Here is a 19,295-nt window from a genome sequence, read left to right as displayed (position 1 = left end):
GTAGAACAGTAGATTTATACCTGTAGGATACTGTAGAACAGTAGATTTATACCTAGAACAGGATACTGTAGAACAGTAGATTTATAGATTTATACCTGTAGGATACTGTAGAACAGTAGATTTATACCTGTAGGATACTGTAGAACAGTAGATTTATACCTGTAGAACAGTAGATTTATACCTGTAGGATACTGTAGAACAGTAGATTTATACCTGTAGGATACTGTAGAACAGTAGATTTATACCTGTAGGATACTGTAGAACAGTAGATTTATACCTGTAGGATACTGTAGAACAGTAGATTTATACCTGTAGGATACTGTAGAACAGTAGATTTATACCTGTAGGATACTGTAGAACAGTAGATTTATACCTATAGGATACTGTAGAACAGTAGATTTATACCTGTAGAACAGTAGATTTATACCTGTAGGATACTGTAGAACAGTAGATTTATACCTGTAGGATACTGTAGAACTACCTGTAGGATACTGTAGAACAGTAGATTTATACCTGTAGGATACTGTAGAACAGTAGATTTATACCTGTAGGATACTGTAGAACAGTAGATTTATACCTGTAGGATACTGTAGAACAGTAGATTTATACCCTGTAGGATACTGTAGAACAGTAGATTTATACCTGTAGGATACTGTAGAACAGTAGATTTATACCTGTAGGATACTGTAGAACAGTAGATTTATACCTGTAGGATACTGTAGAACAGTAGATTTATACCTGTAGGATACTGTAGAACAGTAGATTTATACCTGTAGGATACTGTAGAACAGTAGATTTATACCTGTAGAACAGTAGATTTATACCTGTAGGATACTGTAGAACAGTAGATTTATACCTGTAGGATACTGTAGAACAGTAGATTTATACCTGTAGAACAGTAGATTTATACCTGTAGGATACTGTAGAACAGTAGATTTATACCTGTAGGATACTGTAGAACAGTAGATTTATACCTGTAGGATACTGTAGAACAGTAGATTTATACCTGTAGGATACTGTAGAACAGTAGATTTATACCTGTAGGATACTGTAGAACAGTAGATTTATACCTGTAGGATACTGTAGAACAGTAGATTTATACCTGTAGGATACTGTAGAACAGTAGATTTATACCTGTAGAACAGTAGATTTATACCTGTATACTGTAGAACAGTAGATTTATACCTGTAGAACAGTAGATTTATACCTGTAGAACAGTAGATTTATACCTGTAGGATACTGTAGAACAGTAGATTTATACCTGTAGGATACTGTAGAACAGTAGATTTATACCTGTAGGATACTGTAGAACAGTAGATTTATACCTGTAGGATACTGTAGAACAGTAGATTTATACCTGTAGGATACTGTAGAACAGTAGATTTATACCTGTAGGATACTGTAGAACAGTAGATTTATACCTGTAGGATACTGTAGAACAGTAGATTTATACCTGTAGGATAGAACAGTAGATTTATACCTGTAGATAGATTTATTAGAACAGTAGATTTTTATACCTAGAACAGTAGATTTATACTGTAGAACAGTAGATTTATACCTGTAGGATACTGTAGAACAGTAGATTTATACCTGTAGGTAGATTTATACCTGTAGAACAGTAGATTTATACCTGTAGGATACTGTAGAACAGTAGATTTATACCTGTAGAACAGTAGATTTATACCTGTAGGATACTGTAGAACAGTAGATTTATACCTGTAGGATACTGTAGAACAGTAGATTTATACCTGTAGGATACTGTAGAACAGTAGATTTATACCTGTAGGATACTGTAGAACAGTAGATTTATACCTGTAGGATACTGTAGAACAGTAGATTTATACCTGTAGAACAGTAGATTTATACCTGTAGGATACTGTAGAACAGTAGATTTATACCTGTAGGATACTGTAGAACAGTAGATTTATACCTGTAGGATACTGTAGAACAGTAGATTTATACCTGTAGGATACTGTAGAACAGTAGATTTATACCTGTAGAACAGTAGATTTATACCTGTAGGATACTGTAGAACAGTAGATTTATACCTGTAGAACAGTAGATTTATACCTGTAGGATACTGTAGAACAGTAGATTTATACCTATAGGATACTGTAGAACAGTAGATTTATACCTGTAGGGTACTGTAGAACAGTAGATTTATACCTGTAGAACAGTAGATGTATACCTATAGGATACTGTAGAACAGTAGATTTATACCTGTAGGGTACTGTAGAACAGTAGATTTATACCTGTAGAACAGTAGATTTATACCTGTAGGATACTGTAGAACAGTAGATTTATACCTGTAGAACAGTAGATTTATACCTGTAGGATACTGTAGAACAGTAGATTTATACCTATAGGATACTGTAGAACAGTAGATTTATACCTGTAGGATACTGTAGAACAGTAGATTTATACCTGTAGGATACTGTAGAACAGTAGATTTATACCTATAGGATACTGTAGAACAGTAGATTTATACCTGTAGGATACTGTAGAACAGTAGATTTATACCTGTAGGATACTGTAGAACAGTAGATTTATACCTGTAGGATACTGTAGAACAGTAGATTTATACCTGTAGAACAGTAGATTTATACCTGTAGAACAGTAGATTTATACCTGTAGGATACTGTAGAACAGTAGATTTATACCTGTAGGATACTGTAGAACAGTAGATTTATACCTGTAGAACAGTAGATTTATACCTGTAGGATACTGTAGAACAGTAGATTTATACCTGTAGAACAGTAGATTTATACCTGTAGGGTACTGTAGAACAGTAGATTTATACCTGTAGGATACTGTAGAACAGTAGATTTATACCTGTAGGATACTGTAGAACAGTAGATTTATACCTGTAGAACAGTAGATTTATACCTGTAGGGTACTGTAGAACAGTAGATTTATACCTGTAGGATACTGTAGAACAGTAGATTTATACCTGTAGAACAGTAGATTTATACCTATAGGATACTGTAGAACAGTAGATTGATCAGGTGCTAATGGTTCATGTAGATCAATGTGTCAATCAATGAACAGTAAGACCTAGGTGTAGTTACAGTACAGAATCTAATCCTGGTAATGGTCGTGTTCTCACATCCCAGTGGATGTGTAGCTTGTTTGCCTGACTGTTTTTGCATTCAACAACGATACAGCATCTATGCCGTACAGGACAATGCCAAGTAACCTAGTAAAGATGGTATTGTATCCTAGTAAAGATGGCATCGTATCCTAGTAAAGATGGCATCGTATCCTAGTAAAGATGGCATCGTATCCTAGTAAAGATGGCATCGTATCCTAGTAAAGATGGCATCGTATCCTAGTAAAGATGGCATCGTATCCTAGTAAAGATGGCATCGTATCCTAGTAAAGATGGTATTGTATCCTAGTAAAGATGGCATCTTAGCCTAGTAAAGATGGCATCGTATCCTAGTAAAGAGGGCATCGTATCCTAGTAAAGATGGCATCGTATCCTAGTAAAGAGGGCATCGTATCCTAGTGAAGAGGGCATCGTATCCTAGTAAAGATGGCATCGTATCCTAGTGAAGATGGTATTGTATCCTAGTGAAGATGGCATCGTAGCCTAGTGAAGATGGCATCGTAGCCTAGTGAAGAGGGCATCGTATCCTAGTAAAGATGGCATCGTAGCCTAGTAATGATGGCATCGTAGCCTAGTAATGATGGCATCATAGCCTAGTAAAGATGGTATTGGTCGATCCGTCAATGTCTCTACAAACTACTGTGTGTGTGTGTGTGTGTGCGTGCGTGCGTGCGTGTGTCTGTGTGTTTGTGACAGTGCATCTGTGCGTGACAAAGAGTGCTTGTGTACATTTGAGTGTGAGGAGCCTTTATATACATCCATACTCTCCTTACTCTGATTCCATACATTAACTATCACTGACCGTTATGTCTCCGTGTTGTTGTTGCCATGGCTGCAGGCGCGCTACTGGAGGGAGTATGCCCAGCAGAGGGCAGCTCCATCACTCCCCCTGGTGGACAATCTGCTGAAGGACAACACAGACGGCTGTGCCCTGGCCGCACTCCTTCACTTCTACTGCACAACGTCCATCAGACTGGAAGGTACCGTACAGGAGGATTATTCTATCACTTCATACCTGTAGCCTTCTCTAGTTGGTCTGCTTTACAGTAACGTAACTCAGAATGGAAAGTACAGTTGGCTGTCGTTACACAAGTGTTTGACCAGATGAGCATAGGGGAAGTTGGGCCAGAATCACAGAAATGAGTTATATTAGAAAATATGGCATTCAATCACAGCAAACAATATATTTGCTGGACAATATGATAGCTATAAGGTGACAGTATGCATCCAACAGCTGTTGAAGTATTAGAGAGGGACTGTTTGGGAACAGAATTACCTCAGGGCTCAAGAAAATGATTACTTGTAAATGAAAAAGATACCAGTAGCAGTAGCATCAATAGTACCAGTAGCATCAATAGCTACATTGTTTCAACCATTAGACTCACAGACAACTGAAGAGGGAATTTCCCCACGGTATGACCTTTCCCCTGACCCTGCCATTACACAACCACATGTGTTTTTCCCGTTTGAAAATCACATTTATTTAAAATAGAAAAATAATTTACAGCCAACTGTTGTGTCCAAGTATTCAGATAACAGCTGTAAAGGGATTCCAAATGGACTCGTTGCATTTATGAATTAAAATCATTGATGTTGTCAAAGTACCATCAACAGCAATATTGTTTTTTTCATTAGACATGCAGACAACAGTGACAGTGACCCGACCTTGAAATTCCTGTCAGCTGACAGGAACCTCCCTTATCACCATGATCTCAGTCTTACAGAGAATAGCTAACACACAGAGAAGAGAGAAGAGAGAGAATAGCTAACACACACAGAGAGAAGAGAGAGAATAGCTAACACACAGAGAAGAGAGAAGAGAGAGAATAGCTAACACACACAGAGAAGAGAGAGAATAGCTAACACACAGAGAGAAGAGAGAGAATAGCTAACACACAGAGAAGAGAGAAGAGAGAGAATAGCTAACACACACAGAGAGAAGAGAGAGAATAGCTACACACACAGAATAGCTAACACACAGAGAAGAGAGAGAATAGCTAACACACAGAGAGAAGAGAGAGAATAGCTAACAACACAGAGAGAAGAGAGAGAATAGCTAACACACAGAGAAGAGAGAAGAGAGAGAATAGAAGAGAGAAGAGAGAGAATAGCTAACACACAGAGAAGAAGAGAGAGAATAGCTAAACACACAGAGAGAAGAGAGAGAATAGCTAACACACAGAGAGAAGAGAGAGAATAGCTAACACACACAGAGAGAAGAGAAGAGAGAGAATAGCTAACACACAGAGAAGAGAGAGAATAGCTAACACACAGAGCTAACACACAGAGAGAAGAGAGAGAATAGCTAACACACAGAGAAGAGAGAAGAGAGAGAATAGCTAACACACAGAGAGAGAAGAGAGAGAATAGCTAACACACACAGAGAGAAGAGAGAGAATAGCTAACACACAGAGAGAGAAGAGAGAGAATAGCTAACACACAGAGAAGAGAGAAGAGAGAGAATAGCTAACACACAGAGAAGAGAGAAGAGAGAGAATAGCTAACACACAGAGAGAGAAGAGAGAGAATAGCTAACACACAGAGAAGAGAGAAGAGAGAGAATAGCTAACACACAGAGAGAGAAGAGAGAGAATAGCTAACACACACAGAGAGAAGAGAGAGAATAGCTAACACACAGAGAGAGAAGAGAGAGAATAGCTAACACACAGAGAGAAGAGAGAGAATAGCTAACACACACAGAAGAGAGAGAGAATAGCTAACACACAGAGAAGAGAGAGAATAGCTAACACACACAGAGAGAAGAGAGAGAATAGCTAACACACACAGAGAGAAGAGAGAGAATAGCTAACACACAGCTACACACACAGAGAAGAGAGAGAATAGACACACAGAGAGAGAAGAGAGAGAATAGCTAACACACAGAGAGAGAAGAGAGAGAATAGCTAACACACAGAGAAGAGAGAAGAGAGAGAATAGCTAACACACAGAGAAGAGAGAAGAGAGAGAATAGCTAACACACAGAGAAGAGAAGAGAGAGAATAGCTTCTCCTCCATCCTGCCCAGTAGATATGATCCAGAATGATTCCATTGGAAAGAAGATTAGCCCCTAGTGATGAAGTCAATGTGTACAATTTGGCCAACAACGTCAAAGAGTCCATGAGGTTCAGGTTTATGCAATAATAATGGTGTCATTTGGGGATGAACAATTAAACCTGAGTGAAATACATATCATGAGAGATAGCGTAGGAGAGAGAGAGGGCAGAGGGGAGCAGAGACATGAGTGGGGAGGGAGAGACAGAGAGAGATGGAGAGAAAGTTAGAGGGGGGGAAATGAAAGATATGAGGGAAAAGAGAGAGAGAGGGGGCAATGAAAGATATGAGGGAAAGAGAGAGAGAGGGGGGCAATGAAAGATATGAGGGAAAGAGAGAGAGAGGGGGGGGCAATGAAAGATATGAGGGAAAGAGAGAGAGAGAGAGGGGGCAATGAAGAGATGAGGGAAATGAGGGAAAAGAGAGAGAGAGGGGGCAATGAAAGATATGAGAGGGGGGCAAATATGAGGGAAAGAGAGAGAGGGGGCAATGAAAGATATGAGGGAAAGAGAGAGAGGGGGCAATGAAAGATATGAGGGAAAGAGAGAGAGAGGGGGCAATGAAAGATATGAGGGAAAGAGAGAGAGAGATGAAAGATAGGGGGCAATGAAAGATATGAGGGAAAGAGAGAGAGGGGGGGGCAATGAAAGATATGAGGGAAAGAGAGAGAGAGAGAGGGGGGCAATGAAAGATATGAGGGAAAGAGAGAGAGAGAGGGGGGCAATGAAAGATATGAGGGGGAAAGAGAGGGAAAGAGAGAGAGGGGGGCAATGAAAGATATGAGGGAAAAAGAGAGAGAGAGGGGGGCAATGAAAGATATGAGGGAAAGAGAGAGAGAGGGGGGAGAGTTTTTGTATTTAACTTTTATTTAACTAGGCGAGTCAGTTAAGAACAAATTCCTATTTACAATGACGGCCTGGGAACAGTGGGTTAACTGGTCTAGGAACAGTGGGTTAACCGGTCTAGGAACAGTGGGTTAACTGGTCTAGGAACAGTGGGTTAACTGGTCTGGGAACAGTGGGTTAAATGGTCTGGGAACAGTGGGTTAACTGCCTTGTTCAGGGGCAGAACGACAGATTGTTACCTTGTCAGCTCGGGGATTCAAGCTCTAACCACTAGGCTACCTGCCACCCCAAAAGAGACAGATGGGGAGAGGGTGAGAGGAGAGAGGAGAGAGAGAGAGAGAGGGAGGGAGAGAGACTAGAGAGAGAGAGGGTGAGCGAGAGAGAGAGAGGAGTGGAGAAGAGAGAGAGAGAGAGAGAGAGAGAGTTAGAGAGAGGAGAGAGAGAGAGAGAGAGAGAGAGAGAGAGAGAGAGAGAGAGAGAGAGAGAGAGAGAGAGAGAGAGAGAGAGAGAGAGAGAGAGAGAGAGAGAGAGAGAGAGAGAGAGAGAGAGAGAGAGAGAGAGAGAGAGAGATATTAGTGGCATGTTTCAGTTTTGAGCCTGTTTATACAGTAGCCAGTGGGCCAGACTCCACCCACTATTCCAATAATGCCCCAGGGCCAGGCTAAGACGTGATTGGTCAGGAGTTAATAGCAACATAGTCCGTTGGATGAAGAATGTTGACTTATTTATTGAAAGATAAACATTTCCACTCCCTCTACTTGTGCCCAGTCAAATATAGATGGCTCTGTGTGCTACTATCAGATGTTCACTGCCCCCGACCCTGCCTTCTAACCCTGCCTCCTCCCACTGTTATTCTGGCCAAATACTACAAATAATACTAAATACTTTATAAAAGATACATTTCTAATAAAGTACAAATGCAAATACATTTCAATGTTTTTAAGACAGACCATGGCCACTCTCAATAACATATATTGTATAAACTGTATACGTACACTACCGTTCAAAAGTTTGGGGTCACTTAGAAATGTCCTTGTTTTTGAAAGAAATGCACATTTTTTGTCCATTAAAATAACAGAAATACAGTGTAGACACTGTTATTGTTGTAAATGACTATTGTAGCTGGAAACGGCAGATTCTTTTATGGAATAGGTGTACAGAGGCCCGTTATCAGCAACCATCACTCCTGTGTTTCAACTGGCAGCTTCATTAAATAGTACCCACAAAACACCAGTCTCAACGTCAACTGTGAAGAGGCGACTCCGGGATACTGGCCTTCTAGGCAGAGTTGCAAAGAAAAAGCCATATCTCAGACTGGCCAATGAAAAGAAAAGATTAGGATGGGAAAAAGAACACAGACACTGGACAGAGGAACGAGAAGGCCAGCATCCCGGAATCGCCTCTTCACTGTTGATGTTGAGACTGGTGTTTTGCAGGTACTATTTAATGAAGCTGCCAGTTGAGGACTTGTGAGGCGTCTGTTTCTCAAACTAGACACTCTAATGTACTTGTCCTCTTGCTCAGTTGTGCACCGGGGCCTCTCACTCCTCTTTCTATTCTGGTTAGAGACAGTTTGAGCTGTTATGTGAAGGGAGTAGCACACAGCGCTGTACGAGATCTTCAGTTTCTTGGCAATTTCTCGCATGGAATAGCCTTCATTTCTCAGAACAAGAATAGACTGACGGGTTTCAGAAGAAAGGTATTTGTTTCTGGCCATTTTGAGCCTGTAATCGAACCCACAAATGCTGATGCTCCAGATACTCAACTAGTCTAAAGAAGGCCCGTTTTACTGCTTTAACATAATTGCAAAAGGGTTTTCTAATGATCAATTAGCCTTTTAAAATGATTAACTTGGATTAGCTAACACAACGTGGCATTGGAACACAGGAGTGATGGCTGCTGATAATGGGACTCTGTACGCCTATGTAGATATTCCATTTAAAAAATCAGCCGTTTCCAGCTACAACAGTCATTTACAACATTAACAATGTCTACACTGTATTTCTGATCAATTTGATGTTATTTTGATGGACATTTTTTTTGTGCTTTTCTTTCAAAAACAAGGACATTTCTAAGTGACCCCAAACAAGCAAGTCATTGATGCATTGCTGAAGCTTTTCGGATATATTTGAAAACAAACCCTTAAACTCTAACTCCGCCCCTGTGCTCTCTCCTCTCCCCACCCTCCAGATATCTGTCTGAAGGAGACCATGTCGCTGGCTGACAGTCTGTACAATCTGCAGCTGGTGCAGGAGTTCTGTAGGGACAACCTCAACCACTGCTGCCACTTCTCCCTGGAGGACATGCTCTATGCCCACTCTTCTATCAAGGTAGGCTCTATGCCCACTCTTCTATCAAGGTAGGCTCTATGCCCACTCTTCTATCAAGGTAGGCTCTATGCCCACTCTTCTATCAAGGTAGGCTCTATGCCCACTCTTCCATCAAGGTAGAACCAGGGGGACAGGACAGAGAGGGAGGCTGTGGACTAGGGAGGAGGTCTGGGGGACAGGAAGGGGGCTGGGGGGGGCAGGGGGTGGGCTGGGGTAACAACGAGGGACCAGGGGGTCATGGCCTGGGTTAGGTAGGGAGGGATATGGAGTATTGACATTGGAGGTAGAGTGGTGCTATAGATCTCGTTGAGTGGTATGTGTGGACAAATGGCTGAAAGGGGTATTTTGAATTGAACCTTTATAGAGTTAGTAATGATACATAGAGTTAGTAATGATACATAGAGTTAGTAATGATACATAGAGTTAGTAATTATGCATAGAGTTAGTAATGATGCATAGAGTTAATAATGATACATAGAGTTAGTAATGATGCATAGAGTTAGTAATGATGCATAGAGTTAGTAATGATACATAGTTAGTAATGATACATAGTTAGTAATGATACATAGAGTTAGAAATGATGCATAGAGTTAGTAATGATGCATAGAGTTAATAATGATACATAGAGTTAGTAATGATGCATAGAGTTAGTAATGATGCATAGAGTTAGTAATGATGCATAGAGTTAGTAATCATACATAGAGTTAGTAATGATGCATAGAGTTAGTAATCATACATAGAGTTAGTAATGATGCATAGAGTTAGTAATGATGCATAGAGTTAGAGTTAGTAATGATGCATTGAGTTAGTAATGATGCATAGAGTTAGTAATGATGCATAGAGTTAGTAATGATACATAGAGTTAGTAATGATACATAGAGTTAGTAATGATACATAGAGTTAGTAATGATGCATAGAGTTAGTAATGATGCATAGAGTTAGTAATCATACATAGAGTTAGTAATGATGCATAGAGTTAGTAATGATACATAGAGTTAGAGTTAGTAATGATGCATTGAGTTAGTAATGATGCATAGAGTTAGTAATGATGCATAGAGTTAGTAATGATGCATAGAGTTAGTAATGATGCATAGAGTTAGTAATGATGCATAGAGTTAGTAATGATACATAGTGTTAGTAATGATACATAGAGTTAGCGTTAGTAATGATGCATAGAGTTAGTAATGATACATAGAGTTAGTAATGATACATAGAGTTAGTAATGATGCATAGAGTTAGTAATGATGCATAGAGTTAGTAATGATACATAGAGTTAGTAATGATACATAGAGTTAGTAATGATGCATAGAGTTAGTAATGATGCATAGAGTTAGTAATGATGCATAGAGTTAGTAATGATACATAGAGTTAGTAATGATGCATAGAGTTAGTAATGATGCATAGAGTTAGTAATGATGCATAGAGTTAGTAATGATACATAGAGTTAGTAATGATACATAGAGTTAGTACATAGAGCTAGTAATGATACATATAGTTAGTAATGATACATAGAGTTAGTAATGATACAGAGTTAGAGTTAGTAATGATACAGAGAGTTGGTAATGATACATAGAGTTAGTACTGATACATAGTGTTAGAGTTAGTAATGATTTGGGTGTGTGTGTGTGTGTATAGGAGGGGCACATTTTGCCATACTGACTGTTCCGCAAAGTCAAATAAGCGTTGGTGTGTGTGTGTGTGTGTGTGTTGCTATTCCAAAACAGACAGGACCCTTTAGCTAGCCAAGCTCTCCCCTTAAGACAGACAGACAGGGGCTGCTTAGAGAGAAGTGGCATGCTATTTTCTCTGTGCCTGTCTCTCCCTGCCTCTCCCTGTCTCTCCCTGTCTCTCCCTGTCTCTCCCTGTCTCTCCCTGTCTCTCCCTGTCTCTCCCTGTCTCTCCAGGCCTCTGTTGTTTTGCCCTTTTCTATCAGAGGATGACAGAACTGTTGATTATTTACAAATAATACATAATGAGTTCTGATTTACTGCTCATTCATACAGAATGTGTTATGTAACCATGTAATGTAAACATGTAATGTAATGTAACTATGTAATGTAACTATGTAATGTAACTATGTAATGTAACCATGTAATGTAATGTAACTATGTAATGTAACTATGTAATGTAACTATGTAATGTAAACATGTAATGTAATGTAACTATGTAATGTAAACATGTAATGTAACTATGTAATGTAAACATGTAATGTAACCATGTAATGTAAACATGTAATGTAACTATGTCCTGTAACTATGTCATGTAACTATGTCATGTAACCATGTAATGTAATGTAACTATGTAATGTAACTATGTAATGTAACCATGTAATGTAACTATGTAATGTAAACATGTAATGTAACTATGTAATGTAACTATGTAATGTAACTATGTCATGTAATGTAACCATGTAATGTGATGTAAACATGTAATGTAACTATGTAATGTAACTATGTAATGTAACTATGTCATGTAATGTAACCATGTAATGTGATGTAAACATGTAATGTAACCATGTAATGTAATGTAACCATGTAATGTAACCATGTAATGTAACTATGTAATGTAAACATATAATGTAACCATGTAATGTAACTATGTAATGTAGCCATGTAATGTAAACATATAATGTAACCATGTAATGTAACCATGTAATGTAAACATATAATGTAAACATGTATTGTAACCATGTAATGTAACCATGTAATGTAAACATGTAATGTAATGTAACTATGTAATGTAACTATGTAATGTAACTATGTAATGTAACTATGTAATGTAAACATGTAATGTAATGTAACTATGTAATGTAACTATGTAATGTAACTATGTAATGTAACCATGTAATGTAAACATGTAATGTAATGTAACTATGTAATGTAACTATGTAATGTAACTATGTAATGTAACTATGTAATGTAAACATGTAATGTAATGTAACTATGTAATGTAACTATGTAATGTAAACATGTAATGTAACTATGTAATGTAACTATGTAATGTAAACATGTAATGTAACTATGTAATGTAAACATGTAATGTAACTATGTAATGTAACTATGTAATGTAACTATGTCATGTAATGTAACCATGTAATGTGATGTAAACATGTAATGTAACCATGTAATGTAATGTAACCATGTAATGTAACCATGTAATGTAACTATGTAATGTAAACATATAATGTAACCATGTAATGTAACTATGTAATGTAGCCATGTAATGTAAACATATAATGTAACCATGTAATGTAACCATGTAATGTAACCATGTAATGTAAACATGTATTGTAACCATGTAATGTAACCATGTAATGTAAACATGTAATGTAATGTAACCATGTAATGTAAACATGTAATGTAACTATGTAATGTAACCATGTAATGTAAACATGTAATGTAATGTAACTATGTAATGTAACTATGTAATGTAACCATGTAATGTAAACATGTAATGTAATGTAACTATGTAATGTAAACATGTAATGTAATGTAACGATGTGATGTAAACATGTAATGTAATGTAACTATGTAATGTAACCATGTAATGTAAACATGTAATGTAATGTAACCATGTAATGTAACCATGTAATGTAACCATGTGATGTAATGTAACCATGTAATGTAAACATGTAATGTAACCATGTAATGTAAACATGTAATGTAAACATATAATGTAAACATGTATTGTAAACATGTAATGTAACGATGTGATGTAAACATGTAATGTAAACATGTAATGTAATGTAACCATGTAATGTAAACATGTAATGTAAACATGTAATGTAATGTAACCATGTAATGTAAACATGTAATGTAATGTAACTATGTAATGTAACTATGTAATGTAACCATGTAATGTAAACATGTAATGTAATGTAACCATGTAATGTAAACATGAAATGTAATGTAACCATGTAATGTAACCATGTAATGTAAACATGTAATGTAATGTAACTATGTAATGTAACCATGTAATGTAACTATGTAATGTAAACATGTAATGTAATGTAACCATGTAATGTAAACATGTAATGTAAACATGTAATGTAATGTAACTATGTAATGTAATGTAACTATGTAATGTAACCATGTAATGTAACAATGTAATGTAAACATGTAATGTAATGTAACTATGTAATGTAAACATGTAATGTATTGTAAACATGTAATGTAACTATGTAATGTAACTATGTAATGTAACCATGTAATGTAACCATGTAATGTAACGTAACTATGTAATGTAACTATGTAATGTAACCATGTAATGTAACTATGTAATGTAACCATGTAATGTAACTATGTAATGTAAACATGTCATGTAATGTAATCATGTAATGTAACTATATAATGTAACCATGTAATGTAACTATTTAATGTAACCATGTAATGTAATGTAAGTATGTAATGTAACCATGTAATGTAACCATGCAATGTAACCATGTAATGTGGTTATAGACTGCTAGAATGTGTAACATGTAGTATAGGAACATTAGTCAGAACCAATTGGGATTCTGGTCCTGCCCCTAACTGTTGGCACACTGTGTCCTTTCCTTAGACTGTGTGTGTGTGTGTGTGTTTGTACCAACCTCCTATTTAGTGAGACAAACACAACCAATAGGGGCACAGGGCCCCCTTTGGCCTGTCGTGTATACACACACACACACACACACACACACACACACACACACACACACACACACACACACACACACACCATGCACCACTGGGTGTGTATAGACTGGTCACAGTGCAACAAGCGTCTCAGGGAGGGGCAGAGAGTGAGAGAACGTGTCCTGAAGAGCAGCTAAAGGCCCTGGCATGGAGCCAACTCACTACTGGCCAAACTTTCTCCAGAACCCCTAACCAGACCACCACAGTGTGGGTGGGTGTCCTACACTCTAAACTCAATGTCCAAAAGCTCTTGACAATCCAAAGGGGATATATATCCAAGCAACAATGTTTTGAAATCTTCAGTCCAGTCTTAGTTTGCGGGGAGGTTGTGGTCAATGAAGACCCTCCATTCAATAGAGACAGAGGTCCAGTCAGAAGAAGTGGATGAATCATTAAAGGAATGAAGCCATATTATAATCTGTGTTGTGTGTGTCTATGGCACACTCTAATATATATCCGTTTTCTCCACTATACACTAGATGTTGAGGTAACGGAGAAATCTGAGGCTGCCAATAACACACACACCCACACTCAGTTACTTAGCAACCAGGGTAGCTTGGAGGCAGCTTTACCTGCTATCCCTGACCTCATCATTGATCTACCAGCCACTATACAGTATGTTGCCTCGTCTGTGACTTGTGTCAACAGAGACACCTTCTGGACAAATGCAGTTATTTGGATGTATGACATTTCCTTCCCCCCTATCTAACTCGTGTGTGTGTTTTGTCCTGTTGCAGAACAACTACCTGGTGTTTATGCTGTGTTTTGTCCTGTTGCAGAACAACTACCTGGTGTTTATGCTGTGTTTTGTCCTGTTGCAGAACAACTACCTGGTGTTTATGTTGTGTTTTGTCCTGTTGCAGAACAACTACCTGGTGTTTATGCTGTGTTTTGTCCTGTTGCAGAACAACTACCTGGTGTTTATGTTGTGTTTTGTCCTGTTGCAGAACAACTACCTGGTGTTTATGCTGTGTTTTGTCCTGTTGCAGAACAACTACCTGGTGTTTATGTTGTGTTTTGTCCTGTTGCAGAACAACTACCAGGTGTTTATGTTGTGTTTTGTCCTGTTGCAGAACAACTACCTGGTGTTTATGTTGTGTTTTGTCCTGTTGCAGAACAACTACCTGGTGTTTATGCTGTGTTTTGTCCTGTTGCAGAATAACTACCTGGTGTTTATGTTGTGTTTTGTCCTGTTGCAGAACAACTACCTGGTGTTTATGCTGTGTTTTGTCCTGTTGCAGAACAACTACCTGGTGTTTATGCTGTGTTTTGTCCTGTTGCGGAACAACTACCTGGTGTTTATGCTGTGTTTTGTCCTGTTGCAGAACAACTACCTGGTGTTTATGCTGTGTTTTGTCCTGTTGCAGAATAACTACCTGGTGTTTATGCTGTGTTTTGTCCTGTTGCAGAACAACTACCTGGTGTTTATGTTGTGTTTTGTCCTGTTGCAGAACAACTACCTGGTGTTTATGCTGTGTTTTGTCCTGTTGCAGAACAACTACCTGGTGTTTATGTTGTGTTTTGTCCTGTTGCAGAACAACTACCTGGTGTTTATGCTGTGTTTTGTCCTGTTGCAGAACAACTACCTGGTGTTTATGTTGTGTTTTGTCCTGTTGCAGAACAACTACCTGGTGTTTATGCTGTGTTTTGCCCTGTTGCAGAACAACTACCTGGTGTTTATGTTGTGTTTTGTCCTGTTGCAGAACAACTACCTGGTGTTTATGCTGTGTTTTGTCCTGTTGCAGAACAACTACCTGGTGTTTATGCTGTGTTTTGTCCTGTTGCAGAACAACTACCTGGTGTTTATGCTGTGTTTTGTCCTGTTGCAGAACAACTACCTGGTGTTTATGTTGTGTTTTGTCCTGTTGCAGAACAACTACCTGGTGTTTATGCTGTGTTTTGTCCTGTTGCAGAACAACTACCTGGTGTTTATGCTGTGTTTTGTCCTGTTGCAGAACAACTACCTGGTGTTTATGCTGTGTTTTGTCCTGGTGCAGAACAACTACCTGGTGTTTATGCTGTGTTTTGTCCTGTTGCAGAACAACTACCTGGTGTTTATGCTGTGTTTTGTCCTGTTGCAGAACAACTACCTGGTGTTTATGCTGTGTTTTGTCCTGTTGCAGAACAACTACCTGGTGTTTATGCTGTGTTTTGTCCTGTTGCAGAACAACTACCTGGTGTTTATGCTGTGTTTTGTCCTGTTGCAGAACAACTACCTGGTGTTTATGTTGTGTTTTGTCCTGTTGCAGAACAACTACCTGGTGTTTATGCTGTGTTTTGTCCTGTTGCAGAACAACTACCTGGTGTTTATGTTGTGTTTTGTCCTGTTGCAGAACAACTACCTGGTGTTTATGCTGTGTTTTGTCCTGTTGCAGAACAACTACCTGGTATTTATGCTGTGTTTTGTCCTGTTGCAGAACAACTACCTGGTGTTTATGCTGTGTTTTGTCCTGTTGCAGAACAACTACCTGGTGTTTATGTTGTGTTTTGTCCTGTTGCAGAACAACTACCTGGTGTTTATGCTGTGTTTTGTCCTGTTGCAGAACAACTACCTGGTGTTTATGCTGTGTTCTGTCCTGTTGCAGAACAACTACCTGGTGTTTATGCTGTGTTTTGTCCTGTTGCAGAACAACTACCTGGTGTTTATGCTGTGTTTTGTCCTGTTGCAGAACAACTACCTGGTGTTTATGCTGTGTTTTGTACTGTTGCAGAACAACTACCTGGTGTTTATGTTGTGTTTTGTCCTGTTGCAGAACAACTACCTGGTGTTTATGCTGTGTTTTGTCCTGTTGCAGAACAACTACCTGGTATTTATGCTGTGTTTTGTCCTGTTGCAGAACAACTACCTGGTGTTTATGCTGTGTTTTGTCCTGTTGCAGAACAACTACCTGGTGTTTATGTTGTGTTTTGTCCTGTTGCAGAACAACTACCTGGTGTTTATGCTGTGTTTTGTCCTGTTGCAGAACAACTACCTGGTGTTTATGGCAGAGCTGTTCTGGTGGTTTGAAGTGGTGAAGCCTTCGTTTGTACAGCCCAGAGTCTTTGACCCACAAGGTAAGGATATTGGTGTTTGAAAGCCAAAAAGGATGATGATATTTGGGATTATGAAGATGAATCACATCATATTTCAGTTTTCACCAGAACTCAGATCACCTTTATTGACTTGAGGATCCTGAAGAATGATTAGTGTTTGTTTGTACCCAGCCTGTGATCCTGCCCATTCATCCAGGACTATGGGTCCTATGTGTAGCCCAGCCAAAAAGGACTTTGGGGAGAGACCTGACAGCCCAAAACATGACAGGTATGAATTAATATTGAATTAATATAATCACCTGTAGTTATTTAATTTTCTCTTATTGAACAATGTTGTGAAAGGTCCAGCATAGTTCAACTTAGCAGTTACAGGAGGTATGCTCTTGAGCTTTCTGGTAAAATTCTGTCTCTTGCTCTCTCACTCGCGCTCTCTCAGGCTTCAACCAGACTCTGCTTCAGGTAAGAACACAGGAACTACCTACCCCTCTCCTCAGAATCACAAACACTCCTTTATCTTATCTGGCTGACGACTCTGAACTACTACTGGTACTCTGTGTGAACCAAGCTAATCATTTTCCTTGTTCCTGGCAGGTGTGATCAAGAGGTCGGCATCCATGTGCTATGTGGACGGCTGTGTTGGGACGTGGCCTAAGGAGAGACGGTCTCGGGGCATCTCCTTTGAGATTCCTCTGGACGGGGACCCAAGCACCCCTCCCTGTCGCAGTCCTTCCCTCCGAGGCATGACCCGCTCTGCCAGCACAGACGGCCTGGGGGGGTTCAAAGTTCACCACACACCTCGGGGGGGCATGAGGCACCAACTCCCCTTTCAGCCGGTCAGCGTTAACGGTCAGGGTTGCAGTGCTGGACACATACCTGAGGAGGACTACGACAGAGACTCACGTAACTACAACTCCCATAAAGCACTGGGGCGTGGGCAGACTCAGCCACACAGGAGCCAGAGCAGGTACGTCTGATGGATCTGTTGCGTGTTTTAATGTCTGTACGGGGGACACATATTGAATGTAAATATGTTACATACATGTTAACTGTTAGATGCTATGAATAAGTGTCTAATAAATTATCATACATGTCTGGTAATCTAGATATTCCAATGGCGTTCTCCCAGAGAACGGCAAGGGCGGCAGCACACCCCCCGTACCCCTCAGCCCGTCAACCCCGCCCAGCATCGAGGAGGCCCTGAAGATCATCCACGACGACACAGAGAGGCCCCACGGCAGCCTGGGGCCCGGGGCCAACGGCTTCTTCCTACATGATGGAGCTGAACCTCCAGACCCAGGCGACGACCCTGACGACTACCCAGGATCGGCTAAGGCCCGGGCGGACGAGGCCGACCCCAACTCAGCCTCTACGGATGAGGTGGACACAGGGATCCACGTGAGGACGGAGGACATCCAGGAGAGTTTGGAGGAGGACAACTCTTCCCTCAGGGACTACTCTGATATAGACCCTGACTATGAGGCTATGACCCGATCCTGTCCCCTACCAGAGGGGGATGGAGAGAGGGGGGTGAGGAACGGAGACAGGGGAGAGAGGAGCAGCCCATGCCCCAGCTCGGCGCCCCCCGCCCCCCTGTCCCATGTGCCCAGCCCTGCCTCGTCCTCTGGTGGTTCAGGCGGAGGCGTGGTTCGCATGACCAGCTTCGCCGAGCAGAAGTTTCGTAAGCTTGAGGGACGGAGCAGTGGAGGGACCACCCCCGAGAGCTCCGAGCTCAATGTTCCGAACACGCCCCCCGCACAAACTGCCACACCTGAGGTCAGTAGAGAAACTGTCTCTCTGATCTATTACTCTGTTCCGTCTCTTTCTCTCTCAACGTCCCTTTTCCTACTCTGTGTTTCTCTCTCTGCCCCTTACAGGGCTCAAGCCCCGCCCACCCAGCCCAAAGCCCGGCCACACCCTCTACCAAAGACCACACCCACCTGCTGTCGTCAGAGATGGTGCACCTGAAGATGAAGCTGGAGGAGAAACGCAGAGCCATCGAGGCCCAGAAGAAGAAGGTATAGGCTAGTTCAGCTTCCGAGAGCGTCTTTCCTTCGGCATCTGGCATCCTATTCCCTAAGGGTTCCTATTCCCTATTTCCATAGGGCTCTGTTCAGAAGTAGTGCACCATTTACTTAGGTAACTGGGTATTGTGTCAGACAAAGAACAAAACAACGGTCTACTAGGTTTTTTTTAAAGGAGCAGTCCAATCAAATGATTAGAGTTAGTTATCAATCAGAAATCACTTCATTTGAAC

General features: G+C 40.0%; 1 protein-coding gene across 1 annotated transcript in view; it reads left to right on the top strand.

Annotated features, from left to right (window-relative positions):
• Window positions 1–19,295, top strand: part of LOC112260867 (calmodulin-regulated spectrin-associated protein 2) — an 87,503-nt gene that overhangs the window by 54,829 nt on the left and 13,379 nt on the right. Inside the window, 8 exon segments of the mRNA XM_042329009.1 lie at window positions 3,948–4,089; window positions 9,196–9,335; window positions 16,972–17,062; window positions 17,213–17,309; window positions 17,478–17,500; window positions 17,633–18,005; window positions 18,145–18,814; window positions 18,916–19,056. Coding sequence (XP_042184943.1) covers window positions 3,948–4,089; window positions 9,196–9,335; window positions 16,972–17,062; window positions 17,213–17,309; window positions 17,478–17,500; window positions 17,633–18,005; window positions 18,145–18,814; window positions 18,916–19,056 — 1,677 coding nt within the window.

This window comes from Oncorhynchus tshawytscha, linkage group LG10 (assembly GCF_018296145.1).
Source record: "Oncorhynchus tshawytscha isolate Ot180627B linkage group LG10, Otsh_v2.0, whole genome shotgun sequence".
In the NCBI taxonomy this organism is placed as follows: Eukaryota; Metazoa; Chordata; class Actinopteri; order Salmoniformes; family Salmonidae; genus Oncorhynchus; species Oncorhynchus tshawytscha.
Note: the sequence above shows the minus strand (reverse complement) of the source record. Positions and strands in the feature narration are given on the sequence as shown.